The sequence below is a fragment of the Calypte anna genome, chromosome 7 (assembly GCF_003957555.1).
Source record: "Calypte anna isolate BGI_N300 chromosome 7, bCalAnn1_v1.p, whole genome shotgun sequence".
NCBI classification, from domain to species: domain Eukaryota; kingdom Metazoa; phylum Chordata; class Aves; order Apodiformes; family Trochilidae; genus Calypte; species Calypte anna.
The window spans coordinates 20,749,137-20,772,138 of NC_044253.1; the positions used below are offsets into that span (position 1 = coordinate 20,749,137).

Here is a 23,002-nt window from a genome sequence, read left to right on the forward strand (position 1 = left end):
TCAGGGAGCGAAATCTTGACAAGAAATGTGGGTATCTGGCTGTCTTTTCCCACTTAAATGGTGTTTTAAGTTATTCGACAGTGTCAGGCACATATTTTGATTTTGTGTCCTTAATCAAAAGGTAGCTTATTTCACTGTTTCACCATGTGTTGAATAAAGGGCCAGCAGCAAAGGCGGAGCGGCTGCGGTCCATGTGTTTGCATCTTTATTCCGGTGTTGGTTGCACTGGGATGTCGAGCCATCTCTTTCCCTCACATGCTCTGGAGCTCTTGTGGAACCGGCAGAACCTGTTCCCGGGAGCTGAGATGCAGTCATCCGACCAGACAGAAGCTCTACTCAAAGCAGTCCCTGGTGCAGCTTTAAAGAAGAGCTGCTCGGGCCGTGTGGGACCCGGGATACCTTCTGGCATCGCGGGCGCCGTTTTCTCCAGCGGCGAAGCTCTCTTTAAACCCATCCAGGGCTCAACCTGTAGCCTAGTCCGAGGACACGTAGACTCCCTGACGGTTTTGGGACACCAGCGAAATGTCTCTTAAAACAGCTTCCCAAATCTTATGTCCTGGCAAGGAAGAGAAGTGCTGATTTGTAAAGCAAACAGCGAAGCCAGGGTGGTATCTCAGGGCTTAACCCTGAGCCGCTGGGCTCCCCGGGGCGGAAGCAGCCCGGTCTCTTCGTCTCCCCTTCAGGTTGTGCCGAGACCTGGCAGTCCCGGCGGGCTCCCGCTTCCCAGAGGCTCCCGCCTACACCCCTCGGAGTGGAATTGTTTTCTTTTATGTCGAAAGATGCTGATGTTCCCACTGTTGAGTCAAACGCGACGTGACAGGGTCCCTGCGGGTGCTGAACCCCCGCTCGCCTGGGCTGTCCCCAATGTGTTATCTATGTGTCCAAGAGAGAGGCGCTAAGGGCTAAATCGTGACACTTCCCCCACCCCTCAAAGTCCGTCGTCATTTGTTAGGAAATTCATCTCCTCATGCTAGAAAAATAGACCTGCCAGATGTCGGTCTTACCGCGTACGAAAATTATTAAAGCAACTTTGGCTAAAATACAGCAACATGCTTAACTTTTTGACAGCAAAGCCTTTATTTATGAGGTAAAACCTAGATTTTAAACCATGGGGGGTAAACGCTCTAGCGGGGGGGCCCTGGGGGCTCTCAGTGCCCCTCTGCTGCAGGTCCCGCCGCACCGGGACGTTTCCCGCGGGGGCCGCCCCCACGGCCACGCAGCTCAGGAAGCAACGGGCTCCTCCACGCCCCTCCCCAAACCCTCTAGCCTCCTCCCCAGCGGGCGAAACTTTCTCTATTCCTCCATTCAAATGCAAATGCCCCCAGCACCTGCAGGTTGTTACTGCCGAGTATCGCATCCCCCGCCCCCAGTGCCCATGACTGCCGAGGTCGGGTGCGAGGGTTGGGGTCTGGAGGTGGGCTAGCCCGAGCACCAGCGCAGGTTCCAGAGGTGTTTTACAGGCTTAATCGCCTCTGAGGTTTTCTATTTTAATTTAGACGCTAATGAATCCACAAAGAAGCTCCCTTAAAAGTGTTGTTTTCACCTTTGTAACAAGAGATTGGTGAATGTTGGTTAGCGATCTCCCCTTGGGCGGGACTTGCTGTGAAAACTTCATTGCGAGTGAATCTAGAACTATAATTTGTGCTAAAATAGTTGGACGGTTTAGAATTGAAGCCTGAAAGCCACCGGTGGAGTCGTTCTGAATTGCTCTCAATTCTCTTCCCAGGTCACCCTCGCTTTTTCAACCAGCTGTCCACGGGCCTGGACATCATTGGCTTGGCTGGGGAGTGGCTGACATCCACTGCTAATACAAACATGTAAGCAGGGGCCTGTCAGCGCCTGTGCCTGGTGCTGCCAGGGGCTGCCATCTATCATGGCAGATGTGTACAGTTTTCTCTTTAAGGCCAGTTGCTGTGTCTTCAACAAAGGCATCTCATTTTTAAAAATGAAATAGTTATATAAAGCTGAATAGTTTTTATTTTCTTTGTTAATAAACAGAAATGCAAATATCTCTGAGCACATGGTAAGTAAAAATGCTGATTCTAATTCAACATGATTTTTTTTTAACTTTTTTTTTTATCTTTGTATGTAGACTGAATAATAATGTAGCTATCCATGTATTAACACTAGAACACAAAATACGAGGACAAAACAAAGCAAAACAAACCTCACCAAACTAGAAAACTTTATAGCAAGCTTTTAATTTATATATTGATTTGTATGTGCTGAAAATTGTGATAGTTGTCAAAATGCAGGTAACTGACTGCCGTTCTGTTTTAGTCCAGCAGTGAATGTGTTTTCATTCTAAAGCTACCCCTGTTTTGGGTAGTTTGTTGCTACTTGGCAGAACACAGGAAATGCATCTGCCGATTGGAAAATGAACGATATTTTCACTGGCCTATCCATGAGTAAATGGTTCACTAAGTACAGCTGATTACTAGTGGCTCTGTGCAGATTAGGACCTGTGCCTGTTTTGTGACATTAGCAGTAAGGAAAAATACACAAGGTGCTTCAGCCAAAGGCAGTCTACTCTGTAATAATTGTTTTCTCAATTAGTTCTCTGTTTGCTAAAAATTGGTATGAGACGTTCAGATTTAAAAGCTAATGGGGAAGAAAACCCAGCAACATATATTTCAATCATAAACAAGTACTGCAAAGTGATAAAAAAACCCAACAACAACAACAACAAACCCATGGTTAAAAGTGAAAACAAACCTGATTGTATTTCTAAAAGAAAGCTTTGCTTGATTAGTGTTCCTCTGCCACTAAAACATACATCAGAGTGTCACTTTTTGCAAGCTCCTTTTCCATTGACTCACTCAGTTATCCTAGCTTGGTTATCCTTTTGTAATCAGTGACATTGCACATCTTATAGAACATAATAGACATTAGTTCTGTGGCAGACTGATAGTATTGTAAAATATTGCCATTGCTATTAAGAACATTGCATTCACTTATTCAGTTCTGAAAAAGTAACTTTATTTTTCAAATAAGGTTGCTTTTGTCTTCAGTTTAAAAAGTAACTTATTAAATAGCTAGTCCTGTAAAGCTAGTTTCTTACTCATTTGTACTTTAAATCTTAAAAATATTTCTCTGCGAGCATGAAAATTGAGTATCTATTTGCTTGTATGACATTTAGAAAATGCAGAAAATACAGTGTTCTCTCTTTTTTTTTTTTTTTTTTTTTATTGTCAAACCAAGGTCAACATGATGTGCTGTCAAATAACACAGTAATTGCAAGTAGGGTTAAAGCAAGACATTTGTAAAATACGATTCAAAGAACTGACAGAGAAGGTTATCAAAAATAGCCAAATCATCTCTGTGAGCTGTGGGGACCATATTATTTGTTTTGAGCAGTGTTCCAGCACTGAAGAGCAGGTTCTAACCTTTGCCTAGAAACTGTTCCAACCTATTTCAGCTACACAAGCATGTAACACACAAGTGACATTAGCACTGTTTGTGGTAGGGAGTGTTTTCCATCTGGCATTTTTTAGATGTTTTTGTGGAAACACCTATAAACAATTTAAAAAATATTTGTGAACAATCAAAAATATGTTTTCTTTTGCAAATGAGTTTTTATAATTTAAACATTATAAGCTTCCCACCTTGACTTGGAAATAATGTATCAATGTGCTATTGATAGCTCAGTCAGGGAACATAAGACTTTCAGGGTAGAGATTCCAGAAGTTACCATTACTGATCCAGCTCTAAGGATCTGTAGTGCAGGGTGTGCACTCACCACGGGGCACCCAGCTGAGATTAGAAAGCAATAATATCATCTGGAATTTCTCTCTATGCCCACTGCTCTCTGAGATGAGAGAATTACATTGGTATTTTGAGTATTACACATTTATGAAGATAAAACATAGAAAAAATATGCAAAATGCTTAATGCTTATTCTTGGAATGCTTTTTACAACAGGAGAAAAGGCAGCTAGATAGGTTTAGATCTTCAAATGAGAGCAGAATTAAGCCAGCACTTGCTACTATAAAAAAAATAATTTAGTCCCTTTATTAAAGAACTGAGATTCATGACTGTTCTAGTTAATTCACAGAAATACCTCTAAACATTGTAACTCAGTGAAAAATCTAATCAGTGTTTTTTCTAAAGCCAGATATTTCCTTCCGAGCCAAAAATATTTTTGTGTTTAATTGGATTTTCCAAAATCATTTAAGTTTAAAACAAGTTTAACAAGATGTGATTTTTAAAAAATCATATCCATCATCTAAAATAGCTGCATTAGTCTTATCATTTATAGTCATCTGCAGTCTTTTATTTCTTTGTCAGTATTTGAAGACTTGGAAAATAATCACATAATAAAGTAAATAAAACTGTTTTACTTGGGTTTAAGTCAAAATTCTCCTTGTGAATGCTTGATATTTTATATATCAAAAACTTGCTTAATATTATATATATTTTTGTACAACCCTTTCAAGTCTTCTGGGAAGTATGTCGGGATCAGTGTTCTATGGATAAAATTGAAAATGAGTTTAAACTGATGGAAAAAAGTCCTATTGATGTTATCTCTTCCTAGGGTACAATGATCTACACACTTCTGAGTTCTTGTTGACTTCAGTTGGTTATTCTGCCTAAATAAAGACTGGAATATATCCTAGACTTGCAGGGCTTGAAAACAAAATTAAACCCCCCACTGTTTGCAGACACCACATGTTTGTCTGTGTAAATATTGGCAGCACTCAAACTTCAGATCTGTGTTCAGCTACCTGTGTCTGACATTTCTAATGATAATAAAAGGAAATAAGTGGAATTTTTCCTTCTAAAAATAGCAATTACAATAATTAAATTACAAATGCTAAGGACATAAAGATTATAGAAAAAATATTTTAGCTAATTAGTGTAGCTGTAAATAAAAGACAAGCTTTTCAGACATGTATTCCCTTCTTTGTACCACGTCTCCTTGAAATTTCCTGTTGCTATTCTCAAAATGCCATTTTACTATTAAAGAGACAATGAATTTCACAATTCTGGTGAAATTATTCAAGTGGAAGACATTGGTACAGCAGTCAGATCCAAAGTGCCAGGGTGTCATATTAATGTAGATTCCTTTGGAGACTATGAGTTGATTGGTTAATTTCTTCCTGCTCCCTCTACTTTTTTTTGTTTTGTTTTTTTTTCCCTCATACACAGCAGGCAGAGTTTGCTTACAGCAATAGCAATTTATCTGTGGACCTCGATCACTGCAAATGGTTGTATGGCTGTCACTTTCCATCCACATAGCTGCCTGTGACATCAGGGCACACCAGACTGTGCAGTGTTCTTTACCCTCATTAAGTGGAAAAAATAGTTGGCTGCTGACTTGTTTTTTATAATTGGTAATTAGCAAATAATCATTTATAATTACTCTTGACACTTATTGATCACCTGGTATTGTGGGAATAAGCTGTCCTTGGAGATCATCAGCAGAATAAATCCACCTAATTAATTGTACTTAAACTTTGAAGTCCTGGCTCAATACTTCTGATTATGATTGTGTTTAACTCAATGAAGTTCAGTGTTTTCATAAGAAACTGGCAATATGTTATTACACAAGTGTGAAATTGGCACTTCAGGAATCAAATGTGTTAGAGTACAATCTTGCACAGCAGCCAGCAGCACCATGATGGTGAGCATTAGGTCTTATGTTGGTTATACAGAAAGTTACAAAAGAGCTCATAGTGCAGTGACAGAAAAGATATTCCCAGAATTGTCTTCCTGAGAACATTCTTGTGGGCAAAGATTGCAATATCAGAGGCTCAGTTTATAGGAAAACTTTTAGAAATTGTAAGCGTTTTCATAAAGAATCACAGACTGAGAATGTGTGTGTTTCTAGAATCTGTATTTGAACGTGTTTTGTTGGTTTTGTTTACTTTATTCTTACAGGTTTACCTATGAAATTGCCCCTGTTTTTGTCCTCATGGAACAAATAACACTTCGAAAGATGAGAGAGATTATTGGATGGTCAAATAAAGATGGTGATGGAATATTCTCACCTGGTGAGTTTTCCCCTTGTTTTGGTGGTTTGACTAAAACCTCAGAAGTTGAAACAAATAAAAGCTTTGTCTGAATTACAATAATGTCTGTAACACAAAACAATGTGTCAGTTAATTGGAAGTGGGAATTTGCCACCTGAAGTACATGCTTTGTTTAAGCATCCCACAAAAATGTTGGGGAGGAAAAAGATATTCTGTGAACTTGGCTATGTATTATGATTACCCAACTTTTTAAGACTTGACTACAAGCTCTGGTACATAGCTGGGTGCACTTTTTTGTGCTTAATTTCTGGAGATGCTGAGGAACTACAGTTTCTGCTGATCAGTATCTCTATTGAGTTATGTACTGACTTCTTTGATGGCCAGAGAGGATTTGGGCTCAGTTAGAAAAAAGACTGTGAGTGCCTGTCACTTTCTGGAACATATTATCTGGGAAAGAATCTGACTGAATTCAGCAGTGTGATTCTGAAGACCAGCACAGTTTCTTCCCATGAAGGTGATATAAGGGCAGAAAGGATTGGTAAACCGTGTAGAAGTCCCGGGCCCATGTGTGGCAACATGGGCATCTAGCAGAACTCCAGATTTCTGAGTTTAGGGTGGGGTGGACACCATCTTGTTTCAGAGGATAAAAGACAATTCCATCTCCTTTTGGAACATCTGGCATAAAATGCAGAAATGCATTCTTGATTAGTCTTCAGTTCCATCTGCCAGAATAATACAGATATTTATCAGTTTTCATGTGGGTTAAGACATAGGAGAGGAGTAAGTTGTCCTAGACTTTATGGATGAAATTGAAATTACTAAATCTTGAGGTCTTCATTGTAGAGCTGAGCTATTTGTCCTGGGCTCGTTCTAGCAGTAAACCAAGAGAAATTAGTGCTTTCCCTTGATTTGTATTCTTCAAAAGTAAATATCAAAACAGATTGGCTGAATCATAGCCTGAAAATTTCCTCTGTCCCTTAACTGACTATAAGGAAGCTTAGAGTAACTAGCCAGCTGTAGCAATCTACTTTTTAGATATCAGTTTCTATATTTACAATGAGATGGGGTAAATCCATCCACTATGTGACATTAATTCAGTCTCAGACATTGGGTTAAGTTTCTGTTGTTCAGGAAGAAGTTGTCATGCAAAAGCAGCACAATGAAGGCCAAACCTTTTAGGAACATGGTACAAAATGTTAGCAATTGGAAGAGGTGATGGATAGGAGATATTCTTACTACCTGCTTTCTAGAGGGTCTGACCCTATGCTCTTCAGACATGTGACTGTACATTTCAGAGATTTTTTCATAGTTCATTGTCACTCTCATTGTATAATGCAAATGAGACTTGTATGTCTTTAGTTTAGTATGCATTTTTTCTCATTAATGTTTTATTATTTATTTATTAATTTATTCATTCACAGGAGGAGCTATCTCCAACATGTACAGCATAATGGCTGCACGCTACAAGTATTTCCCTGAAGTCAAAACCAAAGGCATGGCTGCAGTCCCTAAATTGGTCCTCTTCACCTCAGAACACGTGAGCTTATTATGCTGCTAATTCTTAATTTATTGCTGTATGTTGTGGATACGTTTCATCACTAAACAACTACTCTATTAAATGTGTATCTGTTTTGCTTCAGAGTCACTACTCAATAAAGAAAGCTGGAGCTGCACTTGGATTCGGAACAGAAAACGTGATCTTGATAAAATGTGATGAAAGGTAAGATAAATGCTAAGGTTTTGGGTTTTGATCTATTAAATGTGTTCATCTGTTAAATTTGTTGTATTGTGCTTAAGGACTGGTTCAGTACACTGTGTCAAGCTGCTAATGGCCTGTTGAGAAAATCCTATTACATTATTTTGACTGTAACTAGTATTTCCAGATGAACTCTAATTTCTTGTGTTTCTGTTTCTACAATACTTCAGAGGCAAAATAATACCAGCTGATTTGGAGGCCAAAATTTTGGAAGCAAAACAAAAGGTTTGTGCTTTTAAAAATTAGTGTTTAAATGCTTGGCTTTGTAAAATTACCTCTTCATTTGAAGGCTGAGGTTAACATTAAAAGAGATCATTATAATGATGTAAATGTTATAAAAATATTTTCAACTGCTGAATTATACGTTAATGTATTGTTTAGGGAATTACCTAGATGTCTTTCTAAGGTTTCCATTTACTATTTAAAAGCAAAGCATTTTTAACTCTTGAACCACATCTGTATTTTTAGGACTTAAAAAATAACTTCCGGTTTGGAAAAAAGGTATGAAAACATTAAATGAAACCCACTTTTATCCAAACTTTAAAGTTTAGCCAAAACCATAAAAAATCCTATTGAAGGTCAGTCCTAAAAGTTCCCATAGATTTCAAGGCTACTGGGTTAGTAAATGTAGCCAGTAATTTCTTTTTTTTGAGGCATTCATTACTATTTCATGTTTGAATATAATTGAAAAAAATCTATTTATGTCGTATAAACCCACCAAAGTTATAGCAGTCAAGATTGTTATTTATTTCTTAGCTTCATCACATTTGGGTACTACATGAAATTGCAGTTCACATTTGTTTCATCTGTTTCAAAATTGTCTCACTTTGATCTGATAGTTCCACATTTATTGCTTTTGTTCTACTTTTTTCTGTTTATTAGGAGATTAAGACTAAAGGAACAACTTCAATCCTTTAAATCACAATTTATAAATCACAATTAATTTTTCTTTACGCTGTTGTGAAAGTCAACTTTACTTGACTATTAGTGTTCTACTAGAATGTTTGAATCTGCTCACTGAAAGAGAATAGACAAAATAATACTATTTTCCTTCTGACTTGTAAATCTCATGAAGTTACGGTACAATAAAACCAGAATTTGTTCCTATAAAATTTGTTGGTTTCTACTGTTGTCTATATATGCCTTTCACATGGGAAGAAAAACATTTTTAGGCTGCAAAACAGGACAGCAGTGTTTCTAAGATGATTTTCACATAGATTTTTTTTTTCTTGCAAGAGATTGGATTTTGCATTTATTATTTGTATTTTTTATTGTAGGGATATATTCCTCTTTTTGTAAATGCAACTGCGGGAACAACAGTATATGGAGCCTTTGATCCAATACAGGAGATTGCAGATATATGTGAAAAATACAACCTCTGGCTCCATGTAGATGTAAGTAACCAGACAAAGTGCTATTATTGAGGCAAAAGAAGATTTTTGTATACATGTCCTGTCTTGAATTAAAATATTTATTACTAGATCCTGAATAAATTAAAATGTGTTAGACTTTTCCAAAACAATTGGTCTTGTCCTTTTTCTGTCTCTTACAGGCTGCCTGGGGAGGTGGTCTCTTAATGTCCCGAAAGCATCGCCATAAATTGAATGGAATAGAAAGGTAGTAAATGGTGCTTCTTTGTAGTATTATTAAAATATCTTCATAACATGATATCTTCATATCCACATGACACTTCACAATTTCATGAGAAGAATAATTTGCTGCATTTAGGATGCTTAAAATTAAACAGGAGTAAAATAGAGGGTTTGCACTAGGAAGATTGAAACAATACTACAGAAGACAGCAGTGGTGTACAACTGGGTGAAAGGTAAGTTTTTGGCAGATTTGAAGGAGGACAAGGATAAGATTTGGCAAAGAAAAGGGAAACTGCTCTATGCGCATATCTCATAAGTCTGGAATGGGTGAAGGAGGAAAAAACCAAGGTGTTAGAACTAGACAGTCTCTGAAATATAGCACTTTGAGAATAGCAGTGAGAAATGAACAATCCAGAGAAGGTGTCTGAGCATGAATACTCATGGTGGGAAGCCATGACATAGTGTGAATTTGTAGAGTTTCTCTCCTGAAAGACGCTTGCAGTTCTTCTGATAAAACACTTAGGGTATGTTCTACCTGAAAATGAGTGCTCAGTAAATGAAAGTTTATAAGTGCTTTTGTATTGCTTACATATATGCATATACATAAATATGTATTTGTATGCAACAAAGAGAGAAACTCATGGCAGAGAGTAGAATTAGCAGCAAATTTAGGATCAAATATCAGTACGTATAAGGCCAGGAAAAGGATTATGATAGAACAGACCTGGTACAGTTCTACAGTGCCAGACAGAAGACTGATGGAATTTAGATGGAGGCAAGAGAGAGGCACAGATGCTCCCTGTGCTGCAGGGTACAGGTGCCCATGAGTTAGTGCTGTGGAGGGATTATATGAAACAAGCAGGAAGCTCTTGTAGAAGTCAGAGTGAACTGCAGAAAAGAGTAAGTGGTTACCCCCAGGCACAAAACCCAGGTTACCAAGATGCCCACTGAGACAAGAGGCCAACCTTTATTACGCAGTTAATTGAACCAAATTTAAAGCAAAGCATTTGTGCTGGAAGTGACAGCAGAATGAGAGCATGACTGTCCTCCTAGCCCTTACAATTCAAACTCAGAAGGAGTCTCATGTGTAGACTTTGGCACAGATCCTGCAATGACAAGGCTGTACTCTGTAGAAGAAGCTAAGTTTGTAACCCCAGGGGAATGTTTGTCTCTAGATCTCCTCTAAAAACTGCTCTATCATAAAAGTCTGCCCACCTGAATAAAAATTAGAAAAGCAATGAAAAACCAGAAATACAGATTCTTTCCCATCCAAAAAGGATGTGAAACAAACTCTACCCATAAACTGTCAAATTAGTACCAAATGCTTCCTTGAGTCAACTGTACTGAAAGTGGGCACTGTATAAAACATGAAATGAGAACTGTGAGCAGTGCTCTTCCTTAGGGAAAACAAGGTTTCCTAGTGGTGGGCATCTTGTACAGTAAGTGAAGAAAAGAACAGGATAAAAAATAATGTACAGAAGGGCTGGTAGGAAAACCCTGGGGAGCCTTCTGTTGCAGGGACAGCAATGTGTCCTGTGGCTTCAGGGCAGAATCATTTCAGCCTCTGCCCAGTCCGGTCTGCAAGCCACTCATGTTATGGCAACATGTACAATACGAGGTCAGCATTGTAAAATAATTTCCTTAAACTGTACAGGTTTGGTCACAGTAGTTTGGAACTCTTGATCTGAGGTCAGCCCAGAGGTGATGATTAATACCATAATCTTAAGCCAATTTAAGCAAATACAGAAAGTAGCACACCACAAAACATGATATTATTTCTTTTTTTTGGGGGGTGAATCTTCATACATGGGGCAGGGCCCACGTGTACTGTGTAATTGCCTGTCTCAGGCCCCAGCTGGGGTCTGTCGCTAATGCTCCAGCCAGATTGGTGCTGCCCAGAGACGAGAGCATCCCAGGGCTGGAGTGCTGCCATGGCACAGAGCTGGGAACGCCTGGGGTAGGATGGGCTCTGCCTGGCTGTGCAGGGGAGAGAGTGATGCTTTTGTGGTAAAAGAAACCAAATGCCCCTCACAAAAACAACTTGAATTTGTCTTTGTTTGGAACCCTGAATGTTAAATAAATGTGCTAAACTGAAACCATAGTGCTCTCAAAAGGAAATGAGCTGTTATATAAATTCCTGTTTCTTGAATGCTGCATCTGAACTACTAGTGAAGTTTTTTAAAAGGCAATTGCCTCCTAAATCTCAGCTCTATACCTCCTCTTTGCACTGTCTCAGCAGGAGATTTTAGAGGGATGGTGAAGTCCTCAGGTACAGCACAAGCTGCCACTGCCCTTTTGGCTGAGGGGTGCTATGGTCTAACCTAGTGCAGACAGAGGTTGGAATTGCATCTGGAACTTTTATGGAACTTCTGGTCCTCAGAATTGGGTGAAGAAGTCATTGTGGTGCTTAAAACAGAGGAACTGGTGGTGTCTGTGTTGCCTGAGAGCAAAATGTAGAAAAAGAGGAAATACTTTTCAATTTTCTTTCAACCACATTGTAAATATACCGTTAAATATAATTATACATTTTTTTTCTTCTCTGAAATGCTCAATCAAGGAGATATTTGGTGATTGATTGATTAATTAACTGATCTGGGTGAAGAGGTCCGTGGATGTGCAATTTGGCACATTTATTTTCACATCAGCATTAAACTGTCTAGGATAGGATGTTAAAAATGTGGTACATATCATCTGTTCCTGCAGTAAATTAGGTGATCTTGTACATATCCCTGTGCTTACATGGAGAAAGTTTTAAGCTTTCTCCATGGAGAAAGTTTTAAAGTTTTAATACAGAATGGTAGGATTGTGATGTAAGGTTTTATAGCCTTTTAATGGTCAGGCTTTACAAGCTGTTACAGGAAAGGCCTCTTGTGGCTCTAACTGGAAAAGCAGATAAGCTTGTGAAGTGTCTTTTTCTTTGCTTTCTGTTTTTTCCAGCAGCTGTTCAGTAAAGAATGGTATTTTCCTAGAATTCATATTATTCCCCTAATTCTCTGGCACCCTCTGCCCCAATCATACCAAAACCAAACTGGTTTTGTTAGTTTGATTAATGCTGTTTCTAGAAGTGGAGTCTTCGGGGACTAAAGTTATTATATTGGGGTTATTACATTATGTTGTATTGGGGTTGGTCTCTTCTCACTGGTGACAGATGACAGGACAAGGGGAAAGGGCTTCAGGTTGCATCAGGGGAGATTTAGGTTGGATATTCCATTTAAGCACTAGAACAGGCTCCCCAGGGAGGTGTTTGGGTATCCACCCCTGAATATTTTTAAAAATTGTCTGGATGTGGTGCCTGGGGACATGGTTTAGTGGTGGGTCATCAGATATAGGGTAACAGGGTTAGGATGAGGTTGGACTCGGTGATCTTGAAGGTCTTTTCCAGCCTGAGCAATTCTGTGATTCTGTATCAGCTAATCAGCATAGTCTGAAACTAATTAGCCTGTATTGGTAATAATATAAACTAATAAGACTGATATTACAATGTTAATGCACAAAAAATTCCATTCGTGGGCAGTATAGCTGCAGAAGACACCTGAAACAATAATAATCTCCATGTGAAATCATCATGATCAGAACTCCATATATACCCACTGAAAGCAGAAAAGAAAGGTGACTGCTTAAGGTTAAGTTTCTGTTCTCCAGATATATCTGAATGTGTGATGGGTTTTTTTGTTTTTTTTTTTATTTTCCAGAGCCAACTCAGTCACTTGGAATCCACATAAGATGATGGGAGTGTTGTTACAATGTTCTGCCATTCTTGTCCGGGAGCAGGTCTGCCTTATATTTAATAAGTGTTTTAAAAAATATGCAATATCAAGTCTTAATTTTTAAATGGGTAGTGCAAAATCCATTCAATTTCAAAACTTGTTTTGCAAGGAATGAATGGATTTACATTGTGTTTTAGGGAGTCTTATTTTCCAGGCTTTTAGTTTGTGATGTTTTGGGTTGTTTGTTTTTTTTTTTTAAAGTTGTAGGCAATATGGCTCAGATCTTTAGCTGTTGAATCTTTGCTTAATCTAATATGAGCATACTTGTTGTAATATTAAAACTAGAGCCATGCTAATATGCTTCATCTGGGCATCTGCCTACTGTTTCTATGACCTACTGAATTTACACCCTTGATGCTAGTAATTGGTCACAGTCTAAATTGCTTAAATAGAAGCCAATTTTTTAACCTCATGTAGTGGTTTAAAGGTTTCTCAATAATAAACCATGCTGCTGTTTTTATGATACCATATATATTTTAGGGGCTTTTGTCTAGATTCTTCACTGTCATCAATAAAAGCAAGACCAGTGTCTTAATTCTTTTAATCAATATGTATTTTCTTTAGGTGATTTCTTAAAAAAAAAAAAAAAGTAATGTAATCTGATATAATCTGGTCATAGGAATAAATCTATCACCTGCTAATTTTTGGCATATCAGTTGCTGCTAGAAGAGGTTAGTTGAAGTGGTCCCTGTGCATAGAACTATGATGCAGGTGTTGTAGTTTCCAGCCCTGGGCCTGCCATTGCTCTAAAGTGATCATTGCAGCATTTATTTTCCTTTACAAAACACTGACATAGTTTGAGGGAAGTAATAGCCATTGTTTAGTGATGAACTTAAGGCCTCCAGTTGCTTATTTTTTCTTTGCTTTCTGTAGCTATCTGCTGCACCAAGACACCACAGCTCTATTCTAGTGTGTAATTTAGGAAATAAAAAAATTAAGTCTTGAGAACGTAGCCTTACAAAGTGAAGTGTACGAAGTTGGTATCAAAAACTAAGAATCCAAATTAATCTGAGAAAATTTTTTTCAGGTGCGAGTGTGTGGATATGTCATACCACATGACTATTCAGTGACTTCTAAGAAAACCAGATTATGAAATTATTTTTGTGGCTAAAGTTTACAAAAAAAAGATCAGTATTTTTGAAGCCCATTACAAATAAGTCTTCTGTGTATATTTCAAATAATTTTTTTGTATTATTAATGCATATGGTTTCATATGCATATATGACATAAAAGTGATGTAAGTACATGTTTTTCATTACAGGGTATACTCCAAGGCTGCAATCAAATGTGTGCAGGCTATCTATTCCAGCAAGACAAGCAGTATGATGTATCCTATGACACTGGAGATAAGGCAATACAGTGTGGTCGACATGTAGACATTTTCAAATTCTGGTTGATGTGGAAAGCAAAGGTAAATAATAAAAGTTTAGCCCAAACCCCAGAAATGTATCTATTTAATTTATAAGTCTTATGTAATGGAATACTTTTTTTTAACATATGTTTTTGTAATAACCATCTCTAGAAACAGGTATCTGAGTGTTGAGTCAGAAGAGAGTAATTTGAATTGTAGAACAATGTTAGCCACCAACAAATTCAGCTGGAAAATAGAAGAAATCTTTAAGACACTGGATAAGTCCTCTAGTAAAACCAGTGAGGGCAGGACATCAATATGATCTTTTGTTGTAATCCTATACCCTGACATATGTATTTTATGACAGAAAATTTATAGTAGCCATAGAGTACTTACAAGGGTCCTTTGAACATCATGTTTCAATGCATAGATTTTATAAGCAACTTTGAAAACAAAGCCACCCTCTTAAGAAGCTCAGCCCAACTGATAATTTAGCAATTGATTCCCTGGTACTCCTGTGGTATGCCTGGGTGTCTAAATTTAAACATGGCTTTACATAAAGGATTATGTGTTCACAAGATGTGGGTCTAGGTTGTCAAGAAAGCAATTTCATTTTCATTTCCTTTGTCTGCAATCATCTTATTATCATTTTTCTTCATATTTTACTGACAAAATGGGAATTTAGTTGGGTAGAATGTCCACAGTCTAATCTTTTTTTATAAAACTGAGATTAAATCTATGGCAAAATCTTGTCATAAAGCTGTTTTCACTTTGAGTGAGAGGTAGACAGAAATAGGAAATAACCTGTAATTATAAAAGATGTTTTTGTGCAGATTTCCTAAGTATTGAGGGATGAGGGAAGAAAGTAAGAGAACTGTTGGATGTATTTACTTTTTCACAGATTGTAGAGTTGTTATTGTTCATTTTTAAAAATGAGTGGGGAAAAGAAGCAGCACAAAATACTTGTAACAATTACTTTAGTAATCAGCATAGGTTTGATTACCTGGCTAAGTACATTTCAGTTCAGACTTGCTTCTACCTTCAAAATAAGTTATTTTGGTGCTATAGTCCAGAAACTGCTTATGAAACTGCTTATGACACGTTAGATTGGACTGTGGTTAGCAACTTGGAAGTGTCTGATCTGTGGTTCTAATTACCAAGTGCTGACTACAGAAACCATTAAAGCATGGACTACACATTTTGTAGAAACCAGCATGCTGGTTCTACTGGTGCTGTTATATTCACCTGTTAAACTGCCCTCACTAAAGAAACAGAGCACTTGACAACAAATTAAAAAAACACAGTAGCAACCACAATATGGGCCATATTAAAAATTCAGAAGTCGAATATTGGTGGATGGTATGGCTTAGTTTAAAAAGCATAGTTGATCTTTATATCTGGAAATTAAATTCCTCCAGAGACTAATAACTTTGACTTTCTGTTTGACCTTGAGACAGATTCAGATTGATTGGAACAAAGTCCTCTGAGGTATTGGATAGAATCCATTTCTATCAGGTTGCATGGTTACATTACAAAAATGTTAAGAAAACAAAATATTAAGAGCTATGGAAATTACAGGAAGTAATACTGCTAAATATTTTCTGACTGAAAACATTTCAGAATGAAACCTATCTGAAAGGCCGATTGCATCAGAGGAGGAAAAATGAGCATATAATTAATACTTACTTTCTTTTTAAAAAAGGGTACAGTAGGATTTGAAAATCAGATCAACAAATGCCTGGAGCTGGCAGAATATCTCTACACTAAAATTAAAAACAGAGAAGAATTTGAGATGGTTTTTGATGGGGAGGTAAGTTTGCTTTTATTTAACCTGTGTGTAGGAGCCAAATTTTGGAAACAGTCTTTACCCTTCTCACAGTTCTTCAAGCCAGCTATGCAAAATTGCTCTTATTTTCTAAAGAACTACATGACTGCTGGCATCTGGGCAGTTTCTTTGCCAAATGCAGATGGGTTTGTACCATGAATATCAAACTGATTTCCTCTCCCTTTCTTCTGCAGAGGACTTGCCAGTTTAGGGTATAAAGACTACCATAACAGAATCTAGCATTGCCCAGATTCCATACTATAACATACATAAATGACAATGTGCTATTTTTGGTGGATGTTCTATTGCTAGTGCCACTGCATAAGCTCTTGGTTGATAGAATAATAAATAGACTTTGTCTCTCCATTTCCTAAGAAAATTAGAATTGTATTGCTCTTACTGTGATCCTGGGAAACAGTTCCTCATAAAACTGGATGAAGGTGAAAAGCATTTGCACTTCATGAACACCCTGAAGCATTGTAACCAGCAGTAACATAATCCTTTTGTTCGTCTGGGTTTTTTTAACATGCAAAACTAGGAAAGTTAACACCCTATTTTGTCTTCTTGGTTTTTGCTAAACTATGCTAAGACTAGCCTTTAGTTTGTGATTGATCTGTATTATTTTGTTTATTGATGTATGTGTTTGGTTATTTTTGCAGCCAGAGCACACCAATGTATGTTTCTGGTATATTCCACCAAGCCTCAGGGGCATGCCAGACTGTGATGAGAGAAGAGAAAAGTTACACAAGGTATGTTGGTTTTGTTAGATACAAGAACATAGTCTACTCTTTCAACCCAAAGTATTCTGTTTCTTAAAAATAATACATCTCTGTGTTAACACATGTCCAAATTCTGGGACATAATTTCTCCAGTTGTGTGTTATGACCTTGATATTTGTTCCTGTTTATCTCCTATTTATATTGGACTGAAGTCACATTTCCCCTATAGAACCAGACACAGAACATACTCAGTTATTCTTTGTTTCGTGTCACCTCTGTGCTCCCAAGAGTGTTACGAATCTTTTAAAAGTAGCTAAGCAAAAAGACTTCCCAGTCTTGTTTGTATAGGCAGTATATCAACAAGAGAAATGGAAGGGTAATTATTTGAAAATGCAAAGGGTGTGGATACCTGTAAGTCCTTCTCAGGTCTTTATTTTGATTGTAAATGTGCTTCGTTTGTCATGCATTAATGCATGTCAGTGAAAATTAATATGCTTTGGTGGATTTAGGGATAAATTTATTTGAAGAAATGATAGAGGGAAGTGAAGGCATTGTAGAGGCACCACCACAAAAAGTATCATATTACTTAGGAGATCAGGGAATTGAAATATATTAATTTTATAGTAGCATTTTAGACAGATCAAAGAGGAATGAAATACATGCAGGAGACAAAAAATTTAGTTTAAAGTTGTTAAAACAAATTGCACTTTTTTTGTTTGGGTTTTGTTTGTTTTGTTTATTTGAGAAGGAAGACGAATGGGCAAACTTGGGAAGTTCTTAGAGGAATTTATGTCTACATTACACTGGTGAAAGAGAACAGAAGAGAGTAGATTCCTGGGTTAATCCAGTGACATGTTAGATAATGAAATTGTCAAAAAAAAAAAAGGAGAAAAGAGGAAGATAGATAAGACTGGGAAGAAGTATGAAACATTTGACTTGACCCTGTTAAATATTAAAGGACGTTATAAAGCATCCTTCAGAAGTAAAAGATCCAGACATCTGACCTTGGCTGGTGGAGAGCAGAGCAGGAGAAACAAGGTCTGGGAAAACTGGGCTCAGTCAAACCAAGTGTTATGTTTGTTGGAACATTATTCCTTGTAATTTATAGTGAAGAAGTGAGATTGAGGTAAATGCACAGTGCTGCAAAACTACTGGAAGGTTTCCATGGCCTTTCCTAACAGAAAATACTATTTCTGACATAGATCTTGTTGAAAATTTTCCATTGTTGTTTCCCACCCTATGCAGCCTGAAAACATCCATTACCCTCAAAAATGTGGTTCTGGAGTAGCTTTTCATGAAAAGAGAGAAACATTTCTTCATTAAAAGAATCTTCAGCACAAAAAAATGAAAAATGACATAATTAATATATAAAATTATTAGTGAATACTGTAGGATGCTATAGTTTATTAATCAGAAAGGTAGGTGTTATCAGTGCCAAACTTCCTTTAAATATCCAGTCCTAATGATTTAGTTTTTCAAGTCTTTTCTGTTACAGGTCTTTTTATAAAACCCAGTGTCTTTCTGATCTATCAGTTTGTTTTTTCCAAATTAAGAAATGTTGTGACATACAAAAAAGGGCTAAAAAATTTCTATTTCTCTCTCTCTTTGTTTATTTTTTTTCTTCTTTTTTTTATTTTCTTTTTTTTTTTTTTTTTTTTTTTTCTTTTTCTTTTTTTAACGACAAAGGTGGCACCAAAAATCAAAGCATTGATGATGGAGTCAGGTACTACCATGGTTGGATATCAGCCTCAGGGTGATAAAGTCAATTTCTTCCGAATGGTCATCTCGAACCCAGCAGCAACTAAGTCTGACATTGACTTCCTCATTGAGGAAATAGAGAGATTGGGGCAGGAGCTGTAGTACAGTTGTTGAATTATTTATTTCTCTGTTTCACTGTTTTCAAGCACTGGCTATTATTTTAACCTAGTTCTGCAGAACGTGTTTTAAAGAAATCCTCTTTCTGTAAGTTCCAGTCTCCTAAGACATCCTTAAGCAAAGCAACTTTAGGCTACTGAAATCTATAGGCATTGGTAGATCATAGTACTGAGGGAAAATGTATTATCTTGAAGTTGAAGTACTATTGACTCTTACATTGGTCTTGTTTATTGTAGTCAGCAGGAAATTAGTAACAACTAAAATAGCAAATTAAAAACTTTGGACAGTATATATGTACAGTATAAATAAATATATATATAATTATATATATATACATACATATATATATATATATAAAGTGGTTACAAACTTAGATCTAAGCCACAGCATGTTTTCCACTTTAAGAGAATTAACTTTTCCTTCAACAACTAAAGATGTGGATAATGTGCTACAGATCTTTCTCCCAGATAAAAATAGAGATATAGAAACATTTCTAAAATGTAGGTTCTTAGGAGCTAAATAAAATGTATAACAGCATTAAATCTTATTGTTGGTGCTTCTCTCATGTACAAAACAGCAATCTCTAACAGCACCTTTGAGTAAAATAGTTTTATTTCCCCTTTAGTGTCACACTGGGGAGAGTAGTAGCAGAGTCGTTGTAACAGGTATATTATTGCTGTATTTTTAGAGGTTAATTTGTGTAGATTGTGTATATTATTGTTAAATGATTTTGTGTAAAAGGATTTAAATGTAATAGTTTTACAGCAAGATAACTGTTGAATTGTAGGTATATGAAATATTTGCTTATTTATATGCAGAGATTTACCATGCTGAAGAGTTGTCTTGTATTTTCTTCCATTTGTAATGTATCCTATTTATATATCATTGAAGTTCTAAATAATGTTTATGGTATTTTAGTGTCTTTGTGAGCCAAAGAAAAAATACACAAATATTAGTTGACACTTTCATTTAAATCCTAGTGCCCTTAAAATGCTAACTTAAAGATAATTTTACTGAATATAAGGAATTCTAATACTGTGCATAGACTGTCAAATTATGAGGTCCCTTTGATCTATTATAATTTTGAGTTTTAATTACTGTACTGTTAGAGTGTTTGTTCAGTGTTCTGGATGCTTTTCTAGTGAATATTGATTGCTAACCAAGGCCCCTGTTTTTGAGTTGTTTTCAGGACTAACCTCTAGGACCAATTTAACTAAATTCCTGAATGTCTAATGCATTTCTGTGGGACTTATAACCAGCATCATTCTTTTAGTGAAATGGAATTCTCTATGTGTTTGAAGCTTATAAAATAAATAAAAGAAAAAGTAGTGTCAGAATCTTCAAATACAGCTGTCTTGCCACAACACTAAACTGGCTAGACTTTTCAACATACAAACACCAGAGTCATCTGCAGCTTGTTCAGTTTTAACCATTAAGTGATCAATATTACTGAGTGGAAAACTCCATACTGGAAGCAGAGTAACAGAACAAAATGAAGATTCAATAATCCTCAGTCTACTGAGTTTCTGTCATAAGAAATGTGATAAGTGGAATATGCTAATTTAAAATATTTTCATACATGATTCCATAGCTATCTTCTATGCAACTCAGTAATTATTGTGTGGGCTTCTTCGTATTTTTTTGTTTTGTTTTGTTTTTTTCCTAAATTAGTTATACAATTAAGTTATTTTAGAAACAATCAGAAAAATGCAGCCATGCTATGCAGTTTCTGCAGCTTCACTGGCCCTATAGTGACTACTAAACAACTACAGTGACAACTGTAGTGAGAGCTACAGCCAGGAGGTATTTCTATCCCACAGGTTCCATAGGTTGCTTTCTGAGGATGCTGTCTCACGTCTTTGGCTGGGTCAGTGCAGGGAGAAGGTAGGAACTGTGATGGTAAATGCCATATCTAGCACAGTCTTCCCAGCTGTTCACAGGACTGCTGCTTATCCCTCTTCTGTAACCTTTTGTAAAATACTTTCTTGAAATTATTTCCATTTAATCTAAAAATAATTACAAATTTGTCACTGTCTTTAGATTTATGAGCATGACTTTCAAAATATTATCTACATAGTTATTTTTATGCTATGAAACCCCCCAGTCATCCCAATCCCACCACAATCCCACGATCCCATTGCCTTCATTAGATTATCTTCCTGAAGACAGTGTAGTTGGTTTCTTGCCTTCTTGATTCCAAAGTTCAGTCTTCCTTATTGTAACCTTGGTATGTTACCATGTCTTCAATGCTTAACATTCCTGGGTGGAAACATCCATGCTGTATGACCTGAGGCCTGAGGTACAGGGGTAGTCAGTGTGAACATTGACTTCAGTATCTGCTTCACTAACAATAAATGCCATTCTTTATAGGTGCCTGCTGCTCATCAAAACCAGAGGGCTTCTTGTTGAAAGCCCTTTTTAGAGTACAGAAAGAAGTTAGTTTTGAAGTACATGTCACATTTCAATTCACAGGCTTCTTCCTGGAACCTGGTCTCTGTCACAGCTCTACTTTATACAAAGAGAAGCTACAGAAGATTGAAAAGTTTCCCTTTCTTGTTTATGAAAACCAGTATGGACAAGTAGGTACAATGCAAAGACGTGTAACTGCTGACCCAGCTGCACTAGGGGATTTTACATCTTCCACACAAGCAGCACTATGGTCCTTGTGATTTCTTCAACCACTTTCTAAGTGGGAATTTTTGACTTCCTTCACCTCCCTAGTCAAGATATTTCAGCAATAGTATTAATGAAGATTGTGATTTACCCTTGATCTTCTAACGTTGATATTTTAACCATATGGATTTTGTATCCAGATTATCCTCTCAATATTTTAGTAATAGTTGTATTTAACATGTTAAATCTCCTAGAAGCATATAAACTAGGTCAAGATAATTATCCTGATGTAACTGATAATGAAACTATTAGACATACCATAATATGGCTTACTGGCATCCATACAGCAAACCCTGGACAGCCCTGTGATGTAGTCAGAAACAGATCTAGATCTCTTCAGCACAAATACAGTGTTCTGCTTATTAATATTTCTGCTTCTTCATTTAATAGAACATCTTGTGCTTTGGAGGTCAAAAGCATCAGAGGTTCTACCTATGACCACTCGTGGTTTGTAGCTGGGTGAGAATAACTGGAGCTCTTCCTGTCAGTTTCAGAAGTGAGACAATTATCACAGAGGAGTTTTCTTGAAAGACAGGAGGTTTGAATTTATCTTCCTACCCTCTGCATTTTATCTTGCCTTTCTGCAGTGTTGTATTTTGACACAGATGATACCCACAATTAGATTCTTGCAATGCTTTTAATTCTAATATCAGCCCGTGGCTTGTTTCCCTGTTATACATACCTGTTTCCACAGGCACAGGGCTCATTAATTTCCAGACTACTTAGCTGATTTTAACAGAATAGTTACAGTGAGTAAACCCATCTGTATTTTCTTCTTAGTAGGTAATTTTCACCTGAGTAATATGTTACAGCTTCTCAGACAAAAGCTTGCCTGGAATTTTCCTGCTTTTCAATCAATACACTATTGATTGTCAGAGATCAGGAAGTATGAACACACGGAAGTGTTGACTAATTCAAAGCACTGAGATTCCAGGTGAGTAACTTCGTTTTTCTGAGCTTTAAAGTATACTCTGTGTTAGCAATTTTGCCTTCAAAATCACACAGACAATCACTGTAATTTTGCATGGGCAAATTCAGCTCAAATAAACAATAGGTGAGATCTTAGCTGAACATGTGGCTGCACTGCTTACTAGCTGATGTAATTTATTTGGAAAAGACTGACCAATGGATAAAAATTAACAGCAGATGTTGATTTTGAATGAGAAAAATTCTGACTGTATTACTAAAGGTACTTTTTAGAGAAGATAGATTATACCATTCATGACAGAGAGATGGAACCAGGGGCCTTGGGAATAACCCAGGATTTTAAAGTCATAATTGACAGTTCATAATCTGTTTTTTGAATGGTTACAATTACAAGGAGATTTTTTTAAACAGAATCTCTGTTTTGTGGTTTAAGAAACGTCAAAGTTATAAAGAAGATATGCAATTCAGTTTTAATTTTTCAATAAAAGTTGATCTTAAAACAGTCTAATTTGTCTCATATAATTTTTGTGAGCTCTTGTTCCCTT

The 23,002-nt window shown here is 36.8% G+C and overlaps 1 protein-coding gene across 1 annotated transcript in view; it reads left to right on the forward strand.

The window, feature by feature from the left end:
• GAD1 (glutamate decarboxylase 1) overlaps nucleotides 1-20,155 on the forward strand; it is a 30,865-nt gene extending 10,710 nt beyond the window's left edge. Inside the window, exons 6-17 of the mRNA XM_030454027.1 lie at nucleotides 1,727-1,817; nucleotides 5,881-5,993; nucleotides 7,394-7,509; nucleotides 7,613-7,692; nucleotides 7,899-7,953; nucleotides 9,006-9,122; nucleotides 9,281-9,345; nucleotides 13,013-13,091; nucleotides 14,349-14,498; nucleotides 16,141-16,248; nucleotides 16,923-17,012; nucleotides 18,669-20,155. Coding sequence (XP_030309887.1) covers nucleotides 1,727-1,817; nucleotides 5,881-5,993; nucleotides 7,394-7,509; nucleotides 7,613-7,692; nucleotides 7,899-7,953; nucleotides 9,006-9,122; nucleotides 9,281-9,345; nucleotides 13,013-13,091; nucleotides 14,349-14,498; nucleotides 16,141-16,248; nucleotides 16,923-17,012; nucleotides 18,669-18,842 — 1,238 coding nt within the window. The 3' untranslated portion in view covers nucleotides 18,843-20,155. The remainder of the gene's footprint in view (nucleotides 1-1,726; nucleotides 1,818-5,880; nucleotides 5,994-7,393; nucleotides 7,510-7,612; nucleotides 7,693-7,898; nucleotides 7,954-9,005; nucleotides 9,123-9,280; nucleotides 9,346-13,012; nucleotides 13,092-14,348; nucleotides 14,499-16,140; nucleotides 16,249-16,922; nucleotides 17,013-18,668) is intronic.
• Nucleotides 20,156-23,002: the final 2,847 nt, after the last annotated feature.